The 27,944-nt window shown below is 48.0% G+C and overlaps 2 protein-coding genes and 1 pseudogene across 6 annotated transcripts; 2 read left to right on the forward strand and 1 right to left on the reverse strand.

The window, feature by feature from the left end:
- Positions 1-296: 296 nt before the first annotated feature.
- Positions 297-4,398, forward strand: C1QL4 (complement C1q like 4). The gene is made up of 2 exons (XM_081596733.1): positions 297-1,521; positions 3,560-4,398. The coding sequence occupies exons 1-2, from the start codon at positions 985-987 to the stop codon at positions 3,737-3,739; spliced, it is 717 nt and encodes a 238-aa protein (XP_081452859.1). The 5' UTR covers positions 297-984; the 3' UTR covers positions 3,740-4,398.
- A 621-nt stretch (positions 4,399-5,019) lies between these two features.
- TROAP (trophinin associated protein) lies at positions 5,020-12,076 on the reverse strand. Of its 4 annotated transcripts, XM_081596686.1 has the most exons (15): positions 11,955-12,076; positions 11,312-11,466; positions 11,032-11,218; positions 10,218-10,375; positions 9,991-10,128; positions 9,715-9,797; positions 9,162-9,214; positions 8,571-8,692; positions 7,331-7,447; positions 7,141-7,224; positions 6,978-7,037; positions 6,580-6,714; positions 5,803-6,436; positions 5,334-5,527; positions 5,020-5,186 (listed from the first exon to the last, which is right to left on the reverse strand). In XM_081596686.1, exons 2-15 carry the CDS (start codon positions 11,453-11,455, stop codon positions 5,139-5,141), a joined length of 2,157 nt encoding a protein of 718 aa, XP_081452812.1. In that variant the 5' UTR covers positions 11,456-11,466; positions 11,955-12,076; the 3' UTR covers positions 5,020-5,138. The 4 variants fall into 4 exon arrangements, with proteins under 4 accessions (XP_081452812.1, XP_081452814.1, XP_081452813.1 ...); XM_081596688.1 differs by lacking the exon at positions 7,331-7,447; XM_081596687.1 differs by lacking the exon at positions 6,978-7,037.
- Positions 12,077-12,353: 277 nt separating this feature from the next.
- On the forward strand, positions 12,354-14,352 carry LOC145547353 (ribose-5-phosphate isomerase pseudogene; annotated as a pseudogene). The gene is made up of 2 exons (XR_014083766.1): positions 12,354-12,533; positions 13,360-14,352. The product of XR_014083766.1 is annotated as a ribose-5-phosphate isomerase pseudogene (transcript).
- Positions 14,353-27,944: the final 13,592 nt, after the last annotated feature.

The following is a 27,944-nucleotide window of genomic DNA, read 5'->3' on the forward strand; positions in this document are numbered from 1 at the left end:
TCGACCGCTTTTTATCCCATCGCTGTTTGTGGCCTCCTTCAGGTTCTGGGAATACCAAACTCAGGGTAGAGGGTGAAAATAAGGATAGGGTGGGGGCAGTGAATCCCTGCAGAACTGGCTTAGAGCGGGTCAGGAACCGAGAGGCTGGGGGGACGCGGGACGGGGGCCGAGGCCTGCCCCGCCTCCACGCTTCCCTCTCTGGGCGCCAGGGGTCGCTCGCCCCCCCGCCCCCCCCACCGCGGCCGCTTATAGCGGCTCCCGCCGCGCGCCGGCTCACACCACCCGCACTGCCGCCCAGGGAGGGAGGGGAGGAAGGTTAGGGACGCAGAGAGGGAGAGCGCTAGCAGGAGGGAGACGTGGGACCAGGGCTCCAGCAGGGGGCTGGGGCCGCGGCTAAGGTAGAAAGGTGGGTCAGGGCTCGCCGAGAGCCAGAGCGCAAACCTGCAGAGGAGGTCGCGTCCGGTGGGCATCACGCGCAGCGCAGAGCCCGGGACGTCCAGAGCGCGGAGAGCAGTCCCAGCTCTGGCTGGAACGATCCGTCTGAGTAGCCGGGGACCCAGGCGCCGCCATCCTCGAGAAAGCAGCTGTTCGGAGAGCAGGCATCCTAGATCCGTAAGAAACCAGCCGTCAGAGAAGCCGCCGATTTCAGGAGCCCGGGAACGTTAGACTGAACGAGAGGGAAATAGAGGACCACGGACTCTGAACCGTCTGGAGCTGCCTCTGGTCCACGGGGGAACCTCCGCCTTGACGGAAGGTTTGGGGAACGGCACCTCTGAGGCGGGAGCCCGAAGGGGTGGGGGGACCGGGCGCAGCCGTCGGGGGGGTCCCGACCCAAGCCAGAGCCCGGCCACCGCCTCCGAGGCCCGCGGGAAGCCCCAGGTCTCCGGCACCATTGCGCCCAAGAGTGAGGAGGACCTGCTGGCCCTGGCCGCGTCGCGGCTGAGCCGCCGCAAGCGGGTGGCGGGCGCGGCCGTCGGGGTGGCCATGGTGCTGCTGCTGCTGGTGGCCATTCCGCTGCTAGTGCACAGCTCCCAGGGGCCGGCGCACTATGAGATGCTGGGTCGCTGCCGCATGGTGTGTGACCCGCACGGGCCGCGAGGACCAGGACCCGACGGCGCGCCCGCCTCCGTGCCCCCCTTCCCTCCCGGCGCCAAGGGAGAGGCGGGCCGGCGCGGGAAGGCAGGTCTGCGAGGGCCCCCGGGACCACCAGGTCCTAGAGGGCCTCCAGGAGAGCCGGGCAGGCCAGGTCCTCCGGGCCCTCCCGGCCCAGGCCCCGGCGGAGTGGCGCCCCCTGCCGGCTACGTGCCTCGAATTGCCTTCTATGCTGGCCTGCGGCGGCCACACGAGGGTTACGAGGTGCTGCGCTTCGACGACGTGGTGACCAACGTGGGCAACGCCTATGAGGCGGCCAGTGGCAAGTTCACCTGCCCCATGCCGGGTGTCTACTTCTTCGCTTACCATGTGCTTATGCGCGGCGGTGACGGCACCAGCATGTGGGCCGACTTGATGAAGAATGGACAGGTGAGATGCCCCTCTCCCACCCAGCCCCAGACAGGGAAGCTTTCTAAATCCCCCTGCTCTCATTGCACAACCCGAATCTCTTCCCCAAACAGCGTCACTAAATCCAAGAAGTCCAGCTTGCTAAGAACTTAGAAATAGAAATCGCTTCACTTAGCCGAAAAGGAATTGGGGGCCAGGGAAAGGAAATGACCTGTCCAGGGTCTCACAGGGATATTAGGAATGGTGTCAGAATTAAAACGCAAATCTTATTGTGTAAGCAGCTGCTACCTCATAGTCCATCTGTAGGCAACTATACACTAAACCTCTCTGGTATCTCGCCCTGCCAACTAGCCTCTTTCCTCGTCCTGTCTCTTGTAGCTCTCCTGGCCTTCAGGTTACACAGTTGCTCCATGGGCTAGTTACCAGAGTCTGGCTCTTTCAAATTAGCATCAATCTGAGTTTCAGGCGGTGGACAGTTGGTAGCTGCTCCCATGTGGGGGCAGTAAGCTTGGATTTTTGAGGATAAAGTAAAAAAGAAAGAAAACACTTGCTCATTTTCCAGGCAACTCTATTGCTAGTTCCAAAGCCTGGGGTCCCTGGTTTTAGAGTGGCCTTTACCCTCAGCTAATACAGAGTCAGTAGGCAGAGGTAGAAGATATGGCAGCTCAAGGGCCAGCCAGGCGGTCTGCAGGAACGAATTTGGGGGCAGGAAGGAGGCAAAGGACAGAAGCCTCGGACCCCAGCCGGGTCCTGTGATCAGAGTCAGAGTCACTGCTGCCTTAGCTTGGGAGAAAAGCTCCAAAGACTCACCTCAGGGTCCAGTCCGAGAGAAGCAGTGAGGGAGAGAGGCCTTGGGGTGGGGGTGGGGAACTGTGCCTGGGCTGCTGGAAGCCCAGGGTGTAAGATTAGGGCTGAGCTGTGACCTCCTCACCCTGCTATGACTCCGGTGGGGTTATTTGACTATGGCGCATCTGGCCAGCTCCTCCCAGCTGTCCAAACCCCTGGTCTTGCTACAGCTGCAGCACCTTTCGCCTCCAAGACCCGAAGGCACTACACTGGGGTCTCCTCCCATCAGAGCCACCCCAGGAACCCAGGGAAAGGGAGTGAGAGTGTATGTGTGTCAGACTGTAGAGTGTATGTGCATGATGAAGTGTGTCTGTGGGTGTGGGGTTCGGAGGTGTGAGAGTGGAGCGGTGTCTACCTGCCTGTGGCACTGAGTAGGTGCCTGGTCTATGCAGGGTGTCTGTGAGGGGCCATGCGGGTGTGTGTATCTAGAGTGTGTCAGTTTCCAAGGGGGGAGGGCCCCGCGGCTCCCACTCTGTATTCTGTGGTGCTGGCGCTGCGGCCCTGGGGACGGTAAATAGTGATTAGAATAATGATGAATAATTAATGAGTTAATAACCAGCCCCCGCGGGACAGGAAGAAGGGGGCTGGGGAGGGGGCTGGCGGCGCGAGGCAACCTGCAGCAGCGAGACCAGAGAGGCGAGGGGCTACCTGTTGGGGCGGAAAGCGACCCCCATGTCGGGGTACCCTCGGGTGCTAGGAGGGGCGAATATACAGACTGGCACCTTCCCACAGCCCGCACCCTTGCTTGCACACGTACAGGCATGCCTGTGCTCTGTCACCGGGGAATGGGAACACGAGTTTAGGAGGTCAAAGCGGGTTCAGAATCTTAGAAATTATCCTAAAGTCGAACTCTTATTTTTAAAATGATAATACTAACAGAAAATCTAGAGTTTCCTTTGTGCGAAGCACTGTTTTAACATAACACACTTCACATGTAGTAACTCATTTAATCCAAACAACCCGATGAGGTAGGTTCTATTACTACCTCACACCTTATAGCTCAAATGGAGGACCAGAGAAGGCGTGAAACTTGCCCACTTCCCGGCAGTGAGTGAATGAATGGCGGTGCCTGCGAAGCACCTTGTCTTTCCCGACCCCTGCAGTCTGTTACCGTCGTGTCGCTTTCACAGGTCCAGTTCCACCTCCCTGACCGACCCCTCCTCACCCCAGCTCCGTAGAAAGCGTGAGTGCGTTGTCCTGTTCTCCCTACTAGGTCCGGGCCAGCGCCATCGCCCAGGATGCCGACCAGAACTACGACTACGCCAGCAACAGCGTGATCCTGCACCTGGATGTGGGCGACGAAGTCTTCATCAAGCTGGACGGCGGGAAGGTGCACGGCGGTAACACCAACAAGTACAGCACCTTCTCTGGCTTCATCATCTACCCGGACTGAGCCGACCCCGTCCCCGGGCGCCCTCGCTCGCCCTTCGCCTCTGCTCCCCTCCCTACCACCTGCAGCTTGCCCCACCCAAGGCGCCACCCCATCCTTTGAGAGCCTGGTGGTGGGTGGACCCTCTTGCTCCCGGAGGTGGCCTTGATGGGCGGACTCTTAGTGCTACGGGGTGTAACTACGTGGCTGGGCGGCTGAGCAAGCCGCTGGGAGGAGCAGAGCCGCACGGGAAGGGACCACCAGCATCCGTGCGCATGCCTGTGAAAGCCGGGGCAGCAGGGCAGGCGCGGGTCACGGGTCATGGCCCTCTCTTCTGCCGGAAGCTAGGGAAGTTTCGCTAGCTGTAGCACAGAGGCACGGGAAGCAGAAAACAGAAGGGAAACTCTGGCTTTGGGGAAGGGAGAACACACCTGGGTGGGAGGAGAGGAGACGGGGTAGGCGCTGGTCTTGTCATGACTTCTCTGCCATCTCCTCCTCCCTCATCTCCATTTTCAGGCTTCAGGCTCTAGCTCTGGCAGTCTTCCTGTGAACTGGGGGAACCAGTTGGCTCTTTCCTAGCACTTAAAACTCATCCTGTACAGTCTCCATATCACCCCCATTTGGGTTAGGCCCTGGGGCTACAGCTGCTGCTGCCTCTTCCAATAAAGTAAAGTTGGAGAATGTGGGTGCCTCTTAAATTGGTGCCGAGTAGGGGAAAGTGGCTGAACCCTTCCTCACTCCTCTCAAGGACCCCTACCCTATTACACTCTGCCAGAGGCAAAGGTTTAGTTATCCCTGGCAAGGTCTGCCTCTGGGGAAGCAGAGGAGGGGAATGGCCCAGGGTTTCTACTCTGATAAGGCAAGGGTGTCAGCTTCAGGAGAGCTTTGAAGCCTTCAACTACCGGGAGACACCAACCACAGTGACACTAACAAGGGATGATCTCAGAGATATGGGTCTGGTGCTTCTGCTTTTTGCCAACGATGCAGAGGGAAGAGTTCTAGGGAGCTCTATGCGGTGAGTTGCTGATGGCTCCTGGGAATGGCCAAGATTTCAAGGAGGAAGGAAAAAAGCAGGTCCCCAAAGTCCTACATTCACCTCCCGCCCCCCACAAGATTCACTCATAGAGCCTGCTGGGAGGGTAGGGTGGGCAGGGGTGGGGTGACCTGGTCAGTTCCTAGGTGAGGGAGCCTGGGGGAGGGGGAGAACCCAGGGCTGACCTCTAAGTTGGAGAACACTGCCACCACGTGGACAAGAGCAACACAGCAGTAACTGGCCTAGGCAGGACCGCAGGAAAAGACACTTGGACACTTTAGAAACTTTATTGAAGGACAAAAGGGTGTCAGTTCCAATCCACGGTGTGGAAAATAAATAAGGTTAAAAGGAAGGAGCAAGACAGGACAGGAGTGAGTGGATGCCGATGCCTCATGACGGAGAATCCTGTGGGGCAGCAGAACCAACTGGAATAAAACACTAGGGAGAGAGAAGACTTCGTCACAGCCCAGCCCTTCTTGAACTGTACCCAGCTCTTCCCACTGTAAAGAAGCCGAGGTCTGCCCCCTGCCCCCACTTCCCACAGGCCTCTGTGCAGGTACAGCTGGCTGTGGACGGAAGGCTCACCAGGGCATCCTGCCATTCCAGCAACATGGCCACGGGGTTGGTGCAGACCCTGGTGAGGCCTGAGGGAGGGGCTCGGCTGGTGTAGAAGGCACATTCATCGTCCAGGCAGGCCTCGTGGAAGCCGTGGATGGTGGTCAGACATGCTTGGAGGCGCTGCCTCAGGGCCATGGTCCGAGGAGCCAGATGGCTGGGGCCTGAGGGCCAAGGGCCATGGAGAGTTCAGGGTGGACTCTGTAGTCCAAGACTCCCACCACATACTGCCCTTTCCCACCCCCCACCAGGGCCAAGCCAATTAGTACAGGGCTGAAGGTGCCATACCACCCACCTGCCCACCCCAATGGGAGAGCCAGGCTGGGGCAAGTTAGGTAGGGGAAAGAAAGTGTGGGATCATCTGGTGCAGGGCAGGCCCTGCTCCCAGCAAGAGATGAGGACCTTCTTGGTTCACAACCCCACCCAAGCAACTCCTTACCTGCTGGGCCTGGTGAGGGCTTCAGAGACTGGAGTGAACGGATACGGGGGCTGGCACAAAGTGGGCGCTGGGAGGAAAAGGTCAGGCTGGTGGTCGCTGGAGCCCACTGACTGGTGCGGGGCTGTGGACTGGACTCTGGGTTTCTGAGTTCCAGGGAGCAGGCTTCTGATACCCCTGGATCTACCCTAGTGGAGGGCTCTGAGAGTCCTATCTGCCCCTGGGGGCAAGCCTGAAGGGGTCCAGTTTCTTCTGGAGGGCTGGGCTCTGATGCCTCAGGCTGCTCCTGCAAGGAGGGCTCTGGTTTCTCAGGCCCCCTCCCAAGGCAGGACTCTGGGGGGCCTGGCTCAGCTGGAGGGCAGGGTGGGGCGATCTCAGGCTCTGTTCCAGGGCAGGGCTCTGGCTCCCCACACTCCTCTGGAAAGTAGGGTTTTGGCAGTTCAGGGTGCTGTAACAGTCCAGGAAGGTGAAAAGCCTCCGGTATTTTTTCAGGGGCATTCAGAGTTCTAGAAATGTCAGCCACCAGGGGCTGAAGTTCCACCATATCCAGAGAGGAGCTTCCATTAAGGGCGGCACACTTGCCCTCTGCCAGCCCCTCCACTTCCTGCCTTAAAAGCTGCTGCAGGATACTGATGCGCTGTGGGTAGGAGAGAGCATGATGTCAACAGCACATCTTGTACCCACCCTGTCCTATTCCCATGCCCACTCCCCCAACTATTTCTCAGTCCCAGCCCTGTCAATGCCCATCAGCCATTGAAGCTGCTACCCACACCAGCCCACCTGCATCTTCAGCTCCTGGAGGTTAGGGGTTCTACTGGGGTGGGGTCCATAAGGAGTCGACACAGGTGGCTTCCCAGGCCCCTCCTGCAACCTTATACCACTCTCCTGGTCAAATAACCGGACTGCAATCTGCTCCTGCCACATGGGAGGAGAGGGGCCACATGAGGAAGCCAGGCTGGGGTAAGAAGAAGACTAGTTTGAGTCCCACCCTCATGAGGAAGGGATCAGGTCCTTAACTGAGTGTCCCCAGACTTGGATTAGAAGGGGCAACAGAGAAGCAGGGAGAGTTGGAGGGTTAGGCAGCTTTTTCTTAAGAGCCCACCTGGCTCAAAAATGCTGGGCCTGAGATCAAAAGGACAGAATGAGGTATCTCAGGATGGGGAAGTTCAGATACTTACCCAGGGCAGGGCAGGCTCTTCAGGGCAAGGTTGAGGGGAGAGGCCACTCAACCCTCGGGCCTGGGTCAGAAGTGAGATGCCATGACTCTCCCTGTACCCGTCCATCATCCTCTTCCTCCCCCAGTCCTGGCCTAGGCCTATGACCTCCCCCGCCCTCACTTACCTGCTGAACTCTGGAGGCTGATGGGAGCGGTGTGAACTGGATTTTGGGGCGGGTGGCGAGACGCCGCAACACTGAATATGAAATCTGGGGAGAGATGAGGGTGGTTGAGCAGGGACAGATCGAGACCCAGCAGGGATCCCAGCCAGACTGTTCTGCCCTTGCTCAGCCCCCAGTAGCTGCAGATACAAACTGGAGCTGAGGGGCCAGGGGATGGTACACGCTGAGCCCGTCCAAAGGGTGACGGCCGGGTGATGGCAGGTGGCACTGCTTGGTCAGGGGAGGGCATCAGGCAGGAGTCACAGCCATCCTGTGGAGAAGAACCAGGTGGAAGAGTGATCTCCCACTTGGCACTGCTCTGTCTTGTTCTCACTTTAGCAGCCAGTGTGATTCTTTAAGAGCTAATTAAATCATGCCCCTCCCTTGATCATCCCCCTCCCCATGGCTTTCCACTCATTCCAAGTCATAGCTAAGGTCTTATGTTGGTTTATAAATCCTTACCCAACCCGATCCTGTCATTGCTCTAACCTCTCACTTCCTCTCCTTCTTATTCTGCTTTAGCCTTGCTTTTTCCTGATCCTTAAGCATACCAGGTAGACTCCCTGTGTACATCTGAAGTTCTCATGTCCTGGAACATTCTTCTCCCAGACATCTGCGGGGCTCACTCCCTCAACTCTTTCTGCTCTTCACGTAGCCACACTTCAGTGATACTCCCTTGACCCCTGAAACTGCAATACCACCCACTCCCTCCAGTTCTCCTTCCGTTATAGTACCTTGGGGGCTTCCCTGGTGGCTGAGACAGTAAAAAAACTGCCTGCAATGCAGGAGACCCAGGTTCGATCCCTGGGTTGGGAAGATCCCCTGGAGGAGGGCATGGCTACCTACTCCAGCATTCTTGCCTGGAAAATTCAATGGACAGAGGAGCCTGGCGGGTTGTAGTCCATGGAATTACAAACAGCTGGACACGACTGAGCAACTAACAATTTAGTACCTTACGTTTTTTTTTAACAGATAACTTATAACCATCTGACATACTATATATTTTACATGAGTGTTTGTTTTCTGTCTCCCCTTCTAGAATGTGAACTTATTTCCTATTGTGTATCCAGAACCTAGAACAGTGTTTGGCACACAGTAGCTGGTCAATAAACCCTTGTGTGTGGAGAAAATGAATGAGCTGTCAGATCTGTCTCACTCTCAGCCCTGACCTGATGGTGACATAAATATGTATCAGACTGTGACCTCTGGAGGCCTCCAGGGGCCAGTGCCACTCTGGAGAGGGCTTGGGTCCATCTAGGACAAACCAGGACCCAATGAATATGCTGAGATCCAAGCGGGGACTGCTTGGCTCTACCCATAATCCTCAGTGCTGCTGGGGAATCCCTCATGCACATCCTCTACCCCTTCCCCATCCCAGGAGGGTCCCATCTCACCCTGGTGTGGGTTTTATCTTGGGTTTCTTTTAATGGTACCCGCTGGGCCAGGCCAAGGAGGCCGCCTCCTCCTTCATCTGACTGAGTGACAACTTCATGTTCCCCTTCAGGGAGAGAGGAAGCTAGGAGGAGACAGGAAATTTGCTGTAGTGTCTGAAACACACATCAAAGTCTGGCACATGGCTTTGCAACCTCCGGAGAGGGTATGCCAGTTTGACAGCCCCCACTGCACCATCAACACTGGGGACCCATCCAGTACCCCTTTGAGCCCAGCACTATCTCAGTAGTCACTCATTAATCTGAATACCCTGAGTGGACTAGGGGTGTGGTGATGGCTCTGAGGGGCTGACGATAGAACAGTGAGTGGAAGGTAAATCTTGCAGGAAATGGCAGAGAGAAGATAGAAATGGGGACCACCTCCTCTGGCACAAGTGCAACCGGGCAAACCTCTGGCCTATGAAGAAGGTCTCTTCCTCTCTGTCTCCTCCTGATCTGGCCTTCCCACCACAGCCCTCCTGAGCTTTCTCCCGGTTCGCTCCCTACAAGCAGACTCTCTGCTGACATTCTCTCCCCATGGCCAGACACACTCACCAGGCTGCACAGAGGTCTCCAGAAGGGATCCTGAGGGCTGGCTCACTGAAGACCTGAGGACAACAAAGACAGTGGCAAGCAGTCACTGAGTACCAGATATGAGCTGGGCACTGTGCTAAGTGCTTTACAGACATCATCTAATTCTCACAACAACTTCAAATGATGATATAAACATTGTCCTCATTTGACAGATTAAAGAAACTGAAGCTTGGCAGGTAAGGCAGGCTTGAACAACTTGTAAGTCCTGAGAGTCAGGAATCAAACCTAAACCCCATTTGTTGCCACAGTCTGTGCTCTAGCCACTACACAAGGGATGGCACCTCTCATTTCTTTCCCCTTCCGCCCCTCACAACCTGAAGAAACTGATGCCATATTGAGGCCGGACTACTAAGGCCTGAACTTCATTGCAAGGGTTCACCCTGGACATTCACAGATTTTCCCCTCCCCCTGCCCCCAGGCTGATGGGAAATCCTAAAGCTACCAGAGGGCCCAGCCCTGAGCGACCCCTGTATCAGACACTGAATTGTTCTTTTCCAAATGACCCCCTCCTTACTTGCTGCTGCCACTGGTCTCTTTTCTTAGTTCCTGGACACAGCGAGGAGCGGAGGGGTGAGAGGAAGGTACTAAAGGTGGAATCTGAGCCACACAGGAGCAAGAGAAAAAAGAGAGTCAGGAAGCAGGCTCCAAACCTTCAGGTTTCACAACCAACCCCATCGGCCTCCATACAAGCCCTCTGCTCACCAGGAGGTACCTTCTATCCCAAGGCCCAGCTGTGTCCTTAGAAGGAGTTCCCAGGAGCACCTAGAATCAGCCCCTCAAGAACACTCACCAGAGGCTCCAGCCTCTGGAGACACAAGGTCCAACCTCTAGGCCCTGGTCCCTCCAGCCTTGAGAAGCAGGAAGCCCTGACAGGGTCCAGTCGATGGGTAGGGGTTCTGGGGGCCAAATATGCAGAGGCCCGGGCATCCTAGGACCCCAAAAGAGACTCTCAGTACAGGCTCAGGATTCCCTCCTCAGCCTACCCCAGCCTGATCTCCTCCTATCCCGGCTCATTACCTGACCCCTCCGGATGGTGCCTCCCTGGCTCCCTCGAACCAGTACTCTCTGAGCCAGACTGGGCTGGCGCCCCAGGCGACAGCTCTTCACCCCTTCACCTGACAGGATGGTGGCCAGGGCTGCAGGGTCAGCCACAAACTCTATGGTCCCTGGAGCCTCTGCAAGGGAAGAAGAGAAGGAAAGGTGAGAAGGGACAGGAAGGAGGGGAGGCTGAGGGGCTGGGGAGCCTAGCATTGTCACCTTGAGGTGCAAGAGTGAGCCAAAGAGACTCATATAACTGAACTCAGATCAACAAACATTCACAGGATTTAATCTGTATCAGACACTGTTCTAGACACTGCCACCCAGGGATGAAAACGACAAAGCCCCCATCCCCAGGAAGCTATCATCAAACTATAGCGAGGTAACAGATTCAAGTCAAAGTATGGACATATTATAAAAGAAGTGCAGGGAATTCCTGGGCGGTACGTTGGTTAGGACTCAGTGCTTTCACTGCCTTGGCCCAGGTTCAATCCTTGGTCCAGAAACCAAGATCCCACAAGTTGCATCTAATAAATGAATGAATGAATGAATGAATAAACAAGTAAATAAAATTCAGCAAATCATTAGAACAAAGAGCAATTTATAGTGACTAGGGGAGCCGGAAAAAGCTTTAGAAGAGATGACACATTGTTGAAGAAAAGAAAGGGCCTCTAAGAGCAAAGAGCTTTCTAGGAGCAGGGACTAGTAAGCAGGAGAGGCAGGACTACAAAGTCCCCAAATCCCACTGCACCAACCCATTCTCCCACCCAGTTCTACAGCCTCCAACAGATACCTGTCTGGGGAGGTGGCCTAGGGCCCACATTTTGACCCCCATGGCTAGGCCTGAGCTCCTCCAAGGGGTTCCGGAGCTGAGTGCTCCCCACTAATTTCTCAGATTGCTCTGTCTGACGTGTGGCTTTCAGCCTGGGGCCTGCTGAGTCTGCGAGGGGGCGCTGAATACTGAGCTTCTGCACCAATCTCTAGGGTAGGGGAGGAAAAAAGCTGAGCTCAGCGTTGAGGTGCATTGCTGCCTCCTTGTAGCTACTGTCTTCACTCCCCCAGGCTCCTCTTACCCTTGGATCTTGGTTCTCCTGGTCCAGGGCGCTGGGTTTGACTGTGGGGAGAGGTGGGCGTCTCTGAGAGCGAACGGGAATCTTGCTAGGAGTGGGAGATACACCCCGGAGGAGAGGATCCTTCGTGGTTTGGAGGGTGGTCATGACGACTACAACTGAAAAGGAGAAAAAAGGATCAGGGATCAAAGGTCAGCCAGTTCCAGGCTTCGGTCCTGACATTCCAGATACTCCTGCTAAGTCGCTTCAGTCGTGTCCGACTCTGTGCAACCCTATAGACGGCAGTCCACCAGACTCCGCCATCCCTCGGATTCTCCAGGCGAGAACACTGGAGTGGGTTGCCATTTCCTTCTCCAGTGCATGAAAGAGAAAAGTGAAAGTGAAGTCGCTCAGTCATGTCCGACTCTTAGCGACCCCATGGACTGTAGCCTACCAGGCTTCTCCATCCATGGGATTTTCCAGGCAAGAGTACTGGAGTGGGGTGTCAGCCCAAATCCATGCGCCCAGAAGTCCCGGCGCCTTCAAGGGCGCTTTTCGGTCATCTCCTGACACTCTGAGCCTACTCTTTCATCCTAGGACCCCGAACTGCCTCTCTTCCCTATGAGCGCCGGCAGCCCTCATTCCCTCCAAGATCTCCGTGCCTCACCTCCCCCTGATCCCCTCAGGGTCTCCCCCACTTTCTTCGCTTTTCCCCCGACGCTCTCGGCCTCTGCTCCAGGTACTTCCCCAGTTTGTAAAATACGCCAAGCTCCTGATTGGCTCGTCTGTGCTCCCGCGGAGGCGGGTGACGCAGGATTCAGCTATCCAATCTACAGGCTTCGGAGGCGGGGCCAAAAGAAGGACTAGTTGCCGAGCCGCTTTCTGGCCAGGAGAAAAAATGAGACGACTCAACCAGCCAATCCGAGAGCGGAGCGCGAGGTGGAAGAGGAAAGAGGAGACCGTTCTGAGGTCCAGGAAGGCGTCGGCTCTGAATCTGGGCAACAACGGGCACTGGCGAACTCTCGCGAGGTCTCGGGACTGGTGCGGGAAGGTCCAGTCTCTGGGCATTGTGGGAAGGGCTTGCGTCCTGAGTGAGGCAAACTGACAGTGTTGGAGGCTGGTCCCAGCCCCTGACTCAGCTCTGATTAGAGTTGGGCCGTTAAGCTTTGGGGACGCCTGTCCAGACACTTTGTGGGAAAAGTCTGCCTGGGTCGAGGAACTGCCTCCAAACGGGCAGAGAGGAGAGGTTTGGAGAAAATTGAACTAACAATAACAAAAATAAAGGTTACAGTGAAAAAGAGAAAAAAGTTTTCCTTTTTCTCTTGCCCTTTGCTGAGTTCTTTTTTTTTTTTTTTACTTTAACTTCCGGATCTGCAGTCGGTAATCAAGGCTAACTTGATATGTAAACTACATTCTATATGTATCTCCCTTAAACTCTGCGTGAGCTGCATTGTGCACCTGTAGCTCCTGTTAGTTACATTCTAACTCAGTGCTAATCACATCATGTGTTTGGTGCTCAGCTTTACAGCAGTCTTTGCAGAGCACCCCTTGTGGTTCTCTCTCTCTCTTTTTTTTTCTTATACTACAGAAAGGAGGCCACAGTACAATTCATGAAACACAATGGACCCAATTGCTGGGCTACCTTACACCATGGAGAAGGAAATGGCAACCCACTCCAATATTCCTGCCTTGATAATTCCACGGACAGAGTAGCCTGGTGGGCTACAGTCCTTTGGGTTGCTAAGAATTGCATAGGACTTAGTGACTAAACAACAACAGCCTGACTCCAGTCTGTTACTGTTTTTGAAACAATGCAAGAGGGAAAAAAATGCAAGATCCTTACACATTTGTTCCACATCCCTGACCCCTGACTGTGAGCCCTCATCTATATGATCCCCCAGATTCTTTGTGGGGGGGAAGGGGGCCACAGTTCTTGAGGCATGTTCTCCCCTCCAGGCTGGCTGAGGTTTAAAGCCACCTTTCTATTTCCTCCAAATTATCTCCATATTTTTCCTTTTTTTTTTTTTCCACTCAAGCTTTATGAATGGTGAGGTATGGTCTTTATTTCACAGATAAGAAAGAAGACTCAAATGAGGATCATTGGGGCAGTCGTGAGGCGGTGCGCAGCTCGGCCCTGGCAGCTCAAGTACCGGGGGCAAGGAGGTTAACAGCCTCTGCCTGGGCCCTTCCACGATGTCGAAGGCGGAGGAGGCCAAGAAGCTGGCAGGCTGCTCTGCGGCAGAGGAGGTGAGGAATAACCAAGTGCTGGGAACTGGTAGTGACTCTACAATTGTCCACACAGTGCAACGAATAGCTAATAGAGTGAAACGAGGTAATCCGAACCACTTTTGTATTCCCACTTCCTTCCAGGCCCATCAGCTTATCCTGCAGTATGACTTATCTCTCAGTGAACCAGAGATCGGCCACGCTATCGATGGTGCTGACGAAGTAGATGCTGACCTCAACCTCACAAGGGCGGTGGAGGCTGCCTGACCCAGAAGATTGTGGCTGGCAAAGCCATCTGTTTCATTGTGATCGCCGATTTCAGGAAAGATTCAAAGAACCTCAGGGATCAGTGGCACAAGGAGATCCCCATCGAGGTCATCTGATGGCCTATGTCGCAGTGAGCTGAACCGGGACCCAGAAGTTTGGGGGCACGATTTAACTTCCCCTGGGTGTTAACAAGGCAGGTACTGTGGTGAGGGATAATGGGAACTTTATCCTGGACTGGAAGTTTGACTGGGTCCACAAATGGAGTGAAGTGAGCACAGCTATCAAAATGATCCCAGGCATGCTGGACATGGGCCTGTTCATCAACATGGTGGAGAGAGCCTGCTTCAGGATGCAGAACAGCTTGGTGAACGGGAGGGAGAATCCGTTTTGAACCGGCCTTGCAGGAGCGTAGTGTGTTCCTTTCTTGTCCCCAGCCCACCTCGGAGGCGGCCACGTCTCTCTCTGAACCTTTGCCTTAATGTGTCTGTGCCAGGTGGACAACTTGAGAGGGTGAGGGGTTGAGGGTTAAATCCAGTCTTCTGAAGTACTGTTATTAAATGTCTTTTTAAAAAGAGAGATATATATGTGCTAAGTCTCTTCAGTCCCATCGGACTCTTTGCAACCCCCATGAACTATAGCCCACCAGGCTCCTCTGTCCATGAGATTCTCCAGGCAAGAATATTGAGTGGGTTGCTATTTCCTTCTCCAGGGTATCTTCCCAACCCAGGGATCAAACCAGTGTCTCATGTCTGCTGCATTGGCAAGCGGGTTCTTTACCACCTGGGAAGCCCTTTATATATATATATTTACTATTAAAAATACTCAGTTTTTTAAATAAAGTAGAACTTGATTTCATGTTTTCTACGAAACATTTACACACACACACACACACACACACAAAAGGAAGACTGTTTTTTAATCTTTTAACTTGAGCCTGATGGTTAAGCTTCTGAATATTGGGTTTGCTGAGAAATGTAAGTTAAAATTCTCTTGAAACTGGTGAAATGAAGGGCCCAGCCAGCAGCAGTTCCCTGATGCCATACTGGAAATATGGAAGTTTGTTTACTTTTCTGCCGCACTTTTATTTTTATGTTTTGTTGTGATTACGCACAATACATAGTTACTTGTTCTAAGATATGAACTACAAAAGTCTGGCAAGTGTAGGGGTGTGGTGTGTGGTGACTCAGAATGTGTAAACTATCAGGGGGAAAATGTGGGGGTTCTTCTGCTGAGGTCAAGGGATTCATTCTGACCCCTCTTGTTGAAGACCATTGGACAGAAATACTTGCCAGTACTGCCAAAGCACTGCTGTGAAACATCTTTAAATGATTGTCTTTTTGTTGTTGATTTTTTTTCGTTCCTTTATTGTTACCTTGCATGATTCGGCATCAGATTGTTACTTTGCGTGATTCGGCATCAGACGTTGTTACCTCTTTATATTGTTTTAAGGTTGAAATAAAACAGTACAGTGCCAAAAAAAGAGAAAAAGCCAGTATCATTGGAACTCAACACAGCAAGCCTGGAGGACTGGGGAGAGGTGTGGCATCTGCCTGTTGGCAGGCAGCGGAGTGAAAATGAGAGAACCTAGAACATCCTGGTTAGGATGGGAGGCGTTAACCTCTAGTGGGGAATGGGCTATGGTTTCAAATGTACAGGACACATAGATTCTCTCCCTGACTCCAATGTTTCCTATCGCACAACCTTGTGAGTCATTCTTGAATTCCTCTTTCCGTCCCCTTCCAATTTCTTCTTCACACCTTTTCATTATCTTTGGAATTCATTTTCTTGCTTCCTCCTCATTACCGTCAACCTAATCTCCCCTAGAGGATTGCAAAAGCCTCCCACCATCTGTTCTCTCTTGCCTTCCACAACAATCCATTCTCCCTATCAGTTCAGTTCAGTCGCTCAGTCGTGTCCGACTCTTTGAGACCCCATGAATTGCAGCATGCCAAGCCTCCCTGTCCATCACCAACTCTCGGAGTTTACCCAAACCCATGTCCATCGAGTCAGTGATGCCATCCAGTCATCTCATCCTCTGTCGTCCCCTTCTCCTCCTGCCCTCAATCCTTCCCAGCATTAGGGTCTTTTCCGATGAGTTAGTTCTTCGCATGAGGTGGCCAAAGTATTGGAGTTTCAGCTTCAACATCAGTCCTTCCAAAGAACACCCAGGACTGATCTCCTTTAGGATGGACTGGTTGGATCTCCTTGCAGTCCAAGGGACTCTCAAGAGTCTTCTCCAACACCACAGTTCAAAAGCATCAATTCTTCGGCACTCAGCTTTCTTCACTGTCCAACTCTCACATCCATACATGACCACTGGAAAAACCATAGCCTTGACTAAACAGACCTTTGTTGACAAAGTAATGTCTCTGCTTTTAAATATACTATCTAGGTTGGTCATAACCTTCCTTCCAAGGAGCAAGCGTCTTTTAATTTCATGGCTGCAATCACCATCAGCAGTGATTTTGGAGCCCAAAAAAATAAAGTCTGACACTGTTTCCACTGTTTCCCCATCTACTTCCCATGAAGTGATGGGACCAGGTGTCATGATCTTAGTTTTCTGAACGTTGAGCTTTAAGCCAACTTTTTCACTCTCCTCTTTCACTTTCATCAAGAGGCTCCTCAGTTCCTCTTCACTTTCTGCCATAAGTGTGGTGTCATCTGCATATCTGAGGTTATTGATAATAGCAGCTAGAATAATCTTTCCAAAATGCAAATCTGATCATATTGCCGTTGTGCCTTGACTTCTCCCCACTTCAACTCCCCATCTTATATCACTTTCCCCTCGTCTCTGCTTTTCAACTCCATTGCCACTCCCAGTCCTTGAAATTTGTCATGTTCCTTCTAGTCTCTCTGTCTGGAATACTTTCCAGCATGCCTATTCACTCCTCCAAATTGATGTTCACTATTACTTTCTTATAGAGGCCTTCCTTGAACCCCTCTACTCACAACACTCCCTAATCTAAAAAAAAAAAAAATTTCCTTAGTTATGTGCACTCAAAGAACTGTGTTTCCTCAGAGCTTGTATCTCAGTTGGTAATTGTATATTCACCAATGTGAACATAATATGTCGTATTTATAAAACCTGAGCTCTCCTGTTAGACCTCCATGAAGGTGGCGACCTTTTTATTTTTGGCTTACATTATGTTTTCAGTGCCTTGCATTGTTCCTGGCAGTAGAGGTGTTCAATATTTGTTGAATGAGTCAAGAGATGAATGAATAATTGATCAAATGAATACATGGAGAGATAGCAAAGACCTCCGAGAACAAGTAACATTTGAGCTTTCTTTTACAAGCAGGAAGGCTCTTCTAGTCACTCAGAACAGTTCTTGCAAAGTCTAGGAACACTTCTCTGGAGTGTTCAGAGAAGAGTATGTCCTCAGGGGTAGATGGAACATAGGATATTAGGTAATAAAACTAGAAAGATGGTCTGACTAAAGGGAAGGTGGGGGTCATGTCATTCCACTAACAGGTAATGTGAATGTACCAGGTCCCAACTACTAGATCAGCAAGGATGGCTGCTGAAAAATACTGTGCACCTACTGTGTTTAAGGCCCTTTGTCAGACATTTGGTACACATAAAGGACTAAGGCTGAAGTCCAAAGGATGGAGAAACACCAAGCTGGAGGCTGGCTGCACAGTGGCTTTACATGACTTTAAGGTAGTCAGCACAGTCCAGGTCCAAGTTCACACACCTGGAAACTTGAGTTTGTCAGGCTACCCAGGTCTTGGGGTCACACTAATCAAATTTGTAAGAGAAATTCAGTGATTTACCATGAGCAACATACCTTCTGGTACCAAAATATTTATGTTTGCTCCTCAGGGCACTACCTTCACAGAATCAGCATACAAGGGAGACTGATTTTATACCATAAAAGCCTTTAAAACAGCTGATAATCAGAGTATCTGCCACACTTATAATAGCATCTAACCAATTTTCTATAGAGCAGTTTGTGACCTGCTTCTGTTTGTCTTTGCTGGACCTTGAATATGGGGAGTTGCAAGCCACTTCTCTTGTTTTATTCTATCACACACCCCCCCTTTACTCCGTGTTTTCCCCCATAGACGCCACTATAATGTGACTGATATGTTTTTAATTATGCATGTGTATAAAATGGGGCTTCCCAGATGGTGCTAGTGGTAAAGGACCCTCCTGCCAGTGCAGGAGACATAAGAGATGCAGTCGATCTCTGGATTGGGAAGATCTCCCGGAGGAGAGCATGGCAATCCACTCCAGTACTCTTGTCTAGAGAATCCCCATGGACAGATGAGCCTGATGGGCTACAGTCCATAGGGTCGCAAAGAGTTGGACAGGACTGAAGCGACTTAGCACATGCATTTATAAAATATGTAGGGTTGTATATTTGTTTCCTATTGCTACTGTAACAAATTGCCACAAATTTAGTGACTTAATGCAAATTTATTCCCTGGGGGTCAGAAGTCTAATATCAAGGTTTGGCCTGGATTCATTCCTTCTGGGGGCGTCAGAGGAGAATCTGTTTGCTTGCCCTTTTCAGCTACTAGAGGTTGCCAGCATTCCTTAGCTTGTTGCCCCTTCTTCCATCATTCTAACTTCTTGCTTCTGTTGTCACATCTACTTCACACTGTGATCTCCTGCCTCCCTCTTATGAAGACTTTGTTATTATATTGGTCTGACCCATGTAATCTAGGATAATCTCCCCATATTAAGATCCTGAACTACATCTGTAAAGTCCCTTTTGCCATATAAGATGTTAATAACTTAGAGATTCAGAGGATTAAGATGTGGACATCTCTGGGGATTCATTACACAATGTACTACAGGTTATTGAGTGTATGTGTTTTTAATTTGCACAAAACATTGCCATATATGTGTGTGTGTGTATTTGGAAAAGGAAATGGCAACCCATTTCAATATTTCTTGCCCGGAAAATCCTATGGACAGAAGAGCCGGGCATGCTACAGTTCATGGAGTTGAAAAGAGTAGAACATAACTGAGCATGCGCAAACTGTGTTTGTTTGTTTGTTTTTCCTGCTGTGCTGTGCAGCATGCAGAACTTACCCTGACCAGGAATCAAACCTGTGCCCCTTGCAGTGAAAGCACAGTCTTTAAAAAAAAACACACATATTTATTTATTTATGGCTGCACTGGGTCTTCGTCGCTGTGTGGGCTTTTCTCTAGCGTCGGTGAGCGGGGGCTACTCTCTAGTTGTGGTGTGCAGGCTTGTCATTGCGATGGCTTCTCTTGTTGCAAAGCATGGACTCTAGGGTGAGTGGGCTTCAGTAGTTGTGGCACGAGGGCTCCGTAGTTGTGGTCCTGAGCTCCAGAGCAGTCGCTCAATAGTTGTGGTGCAGGAGCTCAGTTACTCTGTGGCACGTGGGATCTTTCTGGATCAGGGATTGAACCCGCGCCTCCTGAATCGGCAGCTACTGATTTTTTTTTCCCACTGAGCTACCGAGGAAGTCTGAAAGCATAGTCTTAACCACTGGACCACCAGGGAAGTCCCATATGATTTGATTTTTACTTTTTTTTTTGTTTGTCAACTCTGTTTCTAGGATCAATCCTTAGTGCTGTATATAACCTAATTCATTGCTTTTGACAACTGCATAGGATTCCATGGTAAGCATCCATCATACTTTACTTATTTATTCCCTACTTCTATTAATAGTGCTAGAAAATCATCTTATGTTGCCCCTGCAAACTTGTTCATGAATTTCTCAGGGACGTATATACAGGAATGGAATTTCTGAATCATGAAATTTATGAAAACTTAGTTTCACTAAGTACTTCCAGATCGTCTGAATCATGAAATTTATGAAAACTTAGTTTCACTAAGTACTTCCAGATCGTTTTTTCATAAAGTCTGAAGCTGTTTACACTCTTGATATATAAGAGCGTGTTACACATTGAAAGCTGATAGATGCTTTCAATGTTACTTGAAAGTTATTACCTCTGTCCTTTCCAACATTTGATATTGTACAAATGTCTAATGTTTACAATTCAATGGGTATTAAGTGAACTATTGGTTATTTTAAATTGTATTTCTCTAATTACTAGTAAGTTTGAATGTTGCTCACATTCTTATTAGCCCACAGAGCTCTCCTTCTGTGAAATGCCTCCTTGTATCCTTTGTGCATTTTTTTCCTATTAGTTCTCCTGTCTTTATTCCTGGTGATTTGTAAGATGCCACTGTGTATTCTGCATATTAATCCCATGTCCACTTTAGACATTGCAAACATTTCCTTTAGGTCTGTAGTGAAATATAATTGATTTTCTATCTTCTAACCTTAATGAACTCTTGGTTTTCCTAGTTTGTCAATTGATTCTGTTGGGTTTTCTATAGACATAATTATGTCTTCTGCAAATCAAAACAGTCTTATAAAGAATGTTGCCTTTCAGTTTTACTCTTTGTTGAGTTTTTTTTGTTTTGTTTTATTTGACTTTGCTAGTTTATTTCTTACCTCACTGTAGTGAACTTCCAACATTATATTAAACAGTAACAGTGCCTTGACCTTGACTTGTGAGAATCCATCTAAAGTTTCTCCAAAGAATGGCCTTTTTTTGTGAGACAATCTGAAACATAAGAAAAATTGCATGAGTAGTACACAAAAATTTTTTTCTCAGCCATTTCAGAGTAAGTTGCCAATATGTTACCTTATCTCCCTCCAGTACTTCAGGGCATATTTCCTGCTAACAAGGACATTCTCCTACATGGCCACAGTGCAACCATCAAAATCAGGGAAAGAACACCTATACATTCCTATCATCTAACCCTCAGACCCCATTCAAGTTCTGCCAGTTTTCTAAGTGATGTCCTTTATAGCAAAAGAATTTGGTCCAGAGTCATGTGTTGTATTTAGTCATCATGTTTCTTTAGTCTCCTTCAATCTGGAACAGTTCTTCGTTAAAAAAAAAGAAGTTTATTTATTTATTTGGCTGCACCAGGTCTTAGTTGCAGCATGCAGGATCTTTAGTTGTGGCATGCAAGCTCTTAGTTGCAGTATGTGGGATCAGTTCCCAGACCAGGGATCGAACCCCAGGCCCCTGAATTGAGAGTTCAGAGTCTTAGCCACTGCACTACCAGGAAAGTTCCCAGTTCTTCATTCTCTCCTTTCATGACCTGACACTTTTGAGAATGACACACCAGTTATTTGCAGAATGTCCTTAAACCCTTAAATTTGGGTTTGTCCTGATGTTTCCTCATAATTAGACTCAGGGTATGCATCTCTGACAGGACTGTCACAGAAGTGAGGCTGTTCTCCTTCTACTTCATTCTATCAGGTGGTGCCTGTGTCCATTTTTCCTGAAATTCTGATTATTTGATTGAAGTGGTATCTGCCAGGTTTCTTCACTATAAAACACTCTTTATCCTTTGTAATTAATAGTTAGGGTGAGGTATTTTAATATTGGTCTTCCTAGGTGGCTCAGTGGTAGAGAATCTGCCTGCCAATGCAGAAGACTTAGGTTTGATCCCTGGGCTTGGGAAGATCTCCTAGAGAAGGGAATGGCAACCCTCTTCAGTATTCCTGCCTGGGAAATCCCATGGGCAGAAGAACCTGGCGGGCTACAGTCCATGGGGTGAAAAAAAGAGTCAGACACAACTTAGCGACTCAACAACAACTTTAGTACTATGTAAATATTCCATTCCTCATAAAAACTTTCACTTTATTTACTTAATTATATCACCATGTATTCATAAATTCCTATTATATTCAGTGGACTGTTATTACATTACTAATATTACTTATCCCTTTCCCCAAGTCATCTCTGATTTGGTCAGCAGGAGCCCTTTCAAGTTTTCCACTGTATCCTTTCAGCATGTTGTGTATTCTTTAACATTCATCATTTTTTAGCTCTTTTTTTTTCCTTTCTGGCACAGAAACATGTTTCAGGCTCAATTTATACTTTCCCTGCATCAGCTCTGGAATCAGCCATTTCTCCAAGGAGCTCTGGTTCCTTTTAGAGGAGAATGTTATTTAGAAACCAAGAGCTGGACACTAGCTGTGCTCATAGCTATTAGGGTATTTCTAACCCCCAGGCCCTCTCAGTGGACAGAGCTGGGGTATATATTCTGTACAGACACACACACACATACACACACAAATTCAGTACATTTACATCTGTATTTCTGTATCTAAATGTATCGAAAACCATGAGTTCAAGACTGGCATTTTGTTTTGCATGTATTTACATGTCATTTATGTACATGTATTTACATGTCATTTACATGATTGCATGTATTTACATGTTATTTACCTGCTCTAAAATACTTCAGAGGCTTTTACTGTCCTTACCAAATATCTTAGGAATATACCTTGCCAAAATAAGGTAGGCTCTCTTCTCTTTGCCAGAGTCCAGTTAATGAATTGAGATTTTAAATTTTACAATAAAAAGAGATCAGCCAAAAAGGGATTTTTCTATAGTTGCTTTATTTGAAGATTCATATACCCAAGGGCTTCCCTAGTAGCTCAGTGATAAAGAATCCACCTGCCAAAGCCGGAGACTCGGGTTCAATTCCTAATCTGGGAAGATCCCATATTCAGCAGAGCCACTAAGCCCATGTGCCAACTATTGAGCCCATGCCCTAGAGAGCGGGAGCCACAACTACTGAGTCCGTGTGCCACAGCTGCTGAAGCCCACGTGCCCTAGAGCCCGTGCTCTGCTATAAGAGAAGCTGCTGCAATGAAAAGACCACACATCACAACTAGAGAGCAGCCCCCACTCACCTCAACTAGACAAGAAGCCAGCACAGCAATGAAGACCCAGCACAGCCAAAACTAAATAAATTTTTTTTTTTAAGTAATATACCCAACAGACATAACCTACTGTGGTTTCTTAGCCCTCTGCTGGAGAGGTTTATCCTTTCATTTCAAATATTTGAGACTCCTTTTTGTCTTAAAAGGGGTGGCAAAAAGAGATTCACTTGCAATCAAGCTCTATGGGCCTGACCTGGTAACTCATTCCTAGAAGAAAGGTGCTTGTATTCCTCTTTTAAAATCTGGACTAGCACAGAATTGACCAACAACGATGAAGATCATTTGCAACTTTTCTTTCCTCATTTTAGGTATTAAAAAGCAAGCATTTTCTAAATCAAAACTATAATGAGGTGCTACCTCACACCAGTCAGAATGGCCATCATTAAAAAGTCTACAATTAACAGGACTTCCCTGGTAGTACAGTGGATAAGAATCCACCTTGCAGTTCAAGGGACACTGGTTCAGTCCTTGGTCTGAGAAGATTCCACATGCCACTGGCAACTAAGCCCGTGAGCCACAATTACTAGAGCCTGTGAGCTACAGCCACTGAAGCCCCTGTGCCTAGAGCCCATGCTCCACAACCAGAGAAACCACCACAACGAGAGGCTCACACCACAACTAGAGAGGCGCCCCAGCTCGCTGCAACTAGAGAAAACTGTGCACAGTCTATTAAGACCCAGTGCAACCAAAAATAAACAAATAAATATTTTCTTAAAGTCTATAAGTGACAAATGTTGGAGAGGGTGTGGAGAAGAAGGAATCCTTGTACACTGTTGGTGACAATGTAAGTTGGTACAGTTACTATGGAAAACAGTATGGAGATTCCTTAAAAAAAAAAAAAAAAAAAAGAGTTACCATAGGATCTAGCTATTCCACCTCTGGACATATATCTGGAAAAAACTCTAATTTGTAAAGACATATGCACCCCAATGTTCATAGCAGCACTATTTACAACAGTCAAGACATGGAAACAACCTACATGTTCTTTCAACAGATGAATGGATAAAGAAGATGTGGTACATATATACAACGGATACTACTTAGCCATTAGAGAGAATTAAATAATGCCACTTACGACAACATGGGTGCAACTAAAGATTATCATACTAAGTGAAGTAAGTCAGAGAACGAAAAATATGATTTCACTTCTGTGTGGAATCTAAAATATGATACAGATGAACTATTTACAAAACAGAAACAGACTCACAGACATCGAAAACAAACTTCTGGTTACCAAAAGGGAAAGGAGGTGGGGGAGGGATAAATTAGGAGTGTGAGATTAACATATACACACTGCTATATAGATAACTAACAAGGTCTTACTGTATATAACTATACAGTAAGTTCAATATCCTGGGGAACGATATTCAATATCCTGTAATAAACCACAATGGAAAAGAAAAAAAAACAAGCATTTTCTATTCTCTAACATAAACTTTTAAAGGTAATAAATATACGAGTCTGGGCAAAAAGATAAAAGAATTTTTCTGTATGTTGTAAAATGTATAAGTTATCTCTTGGACTAGACAGACCTTAATCCAATAACAGTAGTGATACTCTATCAGTCCATTTCTCCTTCAGAAAAAGAAAGATTGTAATATGGTTTATTATAAAGATAAGCTCCATGTAACAGTGGCTTAAATGAGATAGAAATTTATTCATCTTTCACTTAAAAAATACTATAATATGTTACAATTGTGGAGGTTGTATTGTGGGGAAAGGGAGTGCTAAGGAATGAATTGCATCCCCCTAAATTCATATGTTGAAGACCTAACCCCCCATGTGATGCTATTTGGAGATGGAGCCTATGGGAGATTAGTTAGGTTTATGTGGGGTCATAAGGGTGGATTTCACATGATGAGATTAGTGCCCTTGTAAGATAAGACATCAGAGAACTTGCTCTTCCTTTCCCCCACCCAAGTGAAGGCACAGTGAGAAGACAGCTATCTACAAGCCAGAAACAGAGCCCTAACCAGAAGCTGACCATGCTGGCACCTTGATCTTGGACTTGTCACCTCTGGAACTGTGAGAAAATTCATTTCTGTTGTTTTAAGCCATCCAGTCATAGTATTTTGAATGGATTTGGCATCTTTGTCAAAAATTAATTGACCATAGAGATATGGGTTTATTTCTGGACTCTCAGTTCTATTGCATTGGCATGTATGTCTATCCTATGACAATACCATACTATTTTGATTACTTTAGCTGTAATAAGTTTTGAAGTCTAGAAGTGTGAGTCCTCCAACCTTGTTCTTCTTTTTTTTGTGTGTGTGACCTTATGGACTGTAGCCCGCCAGGCTCCTCTGTCCATGGGAGTCTCCAGGCAAGAATACTGGAGTGGGTTGCCATTCCCTTCTCCACTTGTTCTTCTGTTTTTCAAGATTGTTTTGTCTATTCAGGCACTTTGCAATTCCATGCAAATTGGAGGATCAGCTTTTCCATTTTTGAAAAAAAAATACTCTTTTAACTTTTAAAGTCAAATTTATTTTCTCTCTTTCACGGAGTTGGCTTTCTTGAAATATTTAGTGATTCTTAATTATGTGCTCACTTTTGTAACTGTTATTACTGGTTAGACTCTCTTCCTTTTCTCTCTTTCTCTCTCTTTGCCATACCATGCAGTTTGTTGGATCTTAATTCCCTAACCACAGATGATCGAATCCATGCCAATGCCGTGAAAGCTCAGAATCCTGACCACTGCACCACCAGGGAACTGCCAGTCTTGCTTTTCTTTTAAAGAGCCCACATAGGGTGAGGAGGGTGTCGCTTCACATGCTAATTTCACCGTTAGGCTATTTTCAGCGAAAACAGGAAAGGAGTAGGACATGCCTTCCATCACTGCTGCAGGGATCAAGGCAATGGGTTGTTGCTCCTTTGATACTTCAATTTAATCATCTTGTTTATTCCTCCTGGTCTGCTTCTTCTAGCATTTGGGGCATGGAACATCTTTGTGCTACTCCTCATCTCCACAGAAAAGCTCTTCTGTCAAGAGTTCTGCACTGTAGATCACCTTTCCAACTACTCATTGCCTGTGGCAGAAAGCCTCTGAGATGGGCCACAACTATCCCTGCTACCTGGTCGATGTGCCCTTGTGTCATCCCCTCCCCTTGAGGGCGACTTGGATATAGAATATGACAGAGTGATTTGATGTTACCGCCAAGGCTGAGGGAAAAAAAGACTGTTGTTCTGTCTTGGGTGCTCTCTCTTGGAAAAACTCACCCTTAGGAGGAAACCAGCTGCCAGCACAGGAAGCCGCCCTATGAATTATGAACTTGCCTAGCAAGCCCCTGTAACTGTATAATCTAATTCTTTGCAGTAAGTCTCTCAATATATACCTCCTACTGGTTGTACTTCTCTGGATGCACCCTGACTGATGCAGATTTTGGTACCTCATAATGGATGCTGTAGCCAATACCTAAATGTAAATACCTAAAATCTTGTGAAAGCGACTTTGAAATTTGGTGATGTAGAAAGTCTGGAATAACTTTGAGGAGCATAATAGAAACTCTGCAACAGGCTTCAATATCAGGGTTGAAACTGTTAGATAAATTAACTATTAAAAATATTTAATAAACTGTTAAAAACTATTAAAAATTAAACTAATAAAACTATTAAAAAACTGTTAGATAAATAAACTATTTTCCCCTAGGGGGGAAAGTCCTAGCTTGCTTTGAACAGACTGTTGGTAGAAATATGAATATTAACTCTTCTAGCGAGGGCTCAGAAAGAAGCAAGGAGCATTGTAGAAAATATTTGTATTACCTTAGAACATATATAAATCATCACAAAGAGACTGTTGGTGGAAATATGAACATTAAAGGTGCTGCTGGCATTGAGGACTCAGAAGTAAATGAGGAACATGTTATTGGAAAATAGAAGAGAGGAAATGTTTTTTATTTAGCAGAGAATGCTTAGCAGAATTGAATCTTACATTTATGTGACAAGCAGAATTTGTAACAATGAACTTGGGTATTTAGCTTTGTTGCTAAGTGTTGAAGATGGCACCTGGTTTCTTGCTGCTTACAGTAAAATCTGAAAGTGACGAGATAGATTGAAGGAAGAAATGTTAAGCAAGAAAAGAATCAGAATGTGGTATTTGGGAAATTCTTGGCCTACCCATATTGCAAAAGATGGTAAAATTAGGTCATTTACTGTCCAGAAAGTGTGCCCTGAGGAGAAATACAAGAATGTAACTGGACAATCTTTTGTTAGTGTCTGAAAGTGAAAGTGAAAGTCACTCAGTGGTGTCTGACTCTGCAACCCCATGGACTACACAGTCCATGGAATTCTCCAGGCCAGAATACCAGAGTGGGTAACTGTTCCCTTCTCCAGGGGATCTTCCCAACCCAGGGATCAAACCCAGGCCTCCCACATTGCAGGTGGATTCTTTACCAGCTGAGCCACCAGCGAAGCCCAAGAGCTAGGGCAGCTTAGCCTAGCCCTTCTCCAGAGGATCTTCCCAACCCAGGAATCAAACCATTCTTGCATTGCAGGTAGATTCTTTACCAGCTAGGAAGCATCAAAGGTCAAGGTATTCAGTCACACAAAGGACCATTTGGAGAGATTAGCCATGTGACTCATGGACCTCCTTAGCAAAAGCCAAGCATAGAAATGGGATTATCCAAAAAGATTTGTGAAAGTTCTTTTTGTCTAATAGGGTAAATCTCAGAGACATACACAGGAAACCCACACAGTTCTTAAGGACGTCACACAAGCAGAGACACTGCCAGCTTGTAGTGAAAGGGACAGAGAGAGGGCAAAATGGAAGAAAGCTGTCAGACTCCCAAAATTGTACAACCAAGAAATAATAGATGAAAACACATGGAAAAGAAGAGATGACTCCAAAGGCAGGGCTGTGTGGCCAGAAGGTGGAGCCAGGGACCACAGAGAATTATTCCCGGGCCTTAAAACCTAATATTGTTTTCCCAGCTGGATTTCAAAATTGCTTCAGAAACTTCTCCCCCCCCCCATTTTCTCCCTTCTTGAGTGAGAATGTCTGTAACTGTTATTCTATTTCTGTCTCACCATTGTATTTTAGGAGTAAATGCCTTGTTTTTTAGTTTCACAAGTCCACAGATGAAGAGGAATTCCTTCCCTGGATAGATTATACCTGGAGCCTCGCCCATACCTAATTTAGATGATTTAAATGATGAGATTTGGGACTTTTGAGCTAGACCTAGAGGGGATTTCACTCTTTGGTTGCTGCTGTAACAGAGACTTTTGGAAATCTTGAAATAGGATAAATATATGTTATATATGAGATAAGCATGAATCTTTGGAGGCCTGAGGGCAGACTATGCTAAGCATAATGCCCTCCTCAAAAGGTGTCCAACCCCAATCCCCAGAACCTGTGAAAGTTTTATTAGGTTGGTACAAACATAACAGGTTTTGGACCATGAATTTTAAATCACTATAACTAGGCTCAAACACA

This window comes from Giraffa tippelskirchi, chromosome 4 (genome assembly GCF_054371585.1).
Source record: "Giraffa tippelskirchi isolate mGirTip1 chromosome 4, T2T-mGirTip1v1.2.pri, whole genome shotgun sequence".
Taxonomy (NCBI): Eukaryota; Metazoa; Chordata; class Mammalia; order Artiodactyla; family Giraffidae; genus Giraffa; species Giraffa tippelskirchi.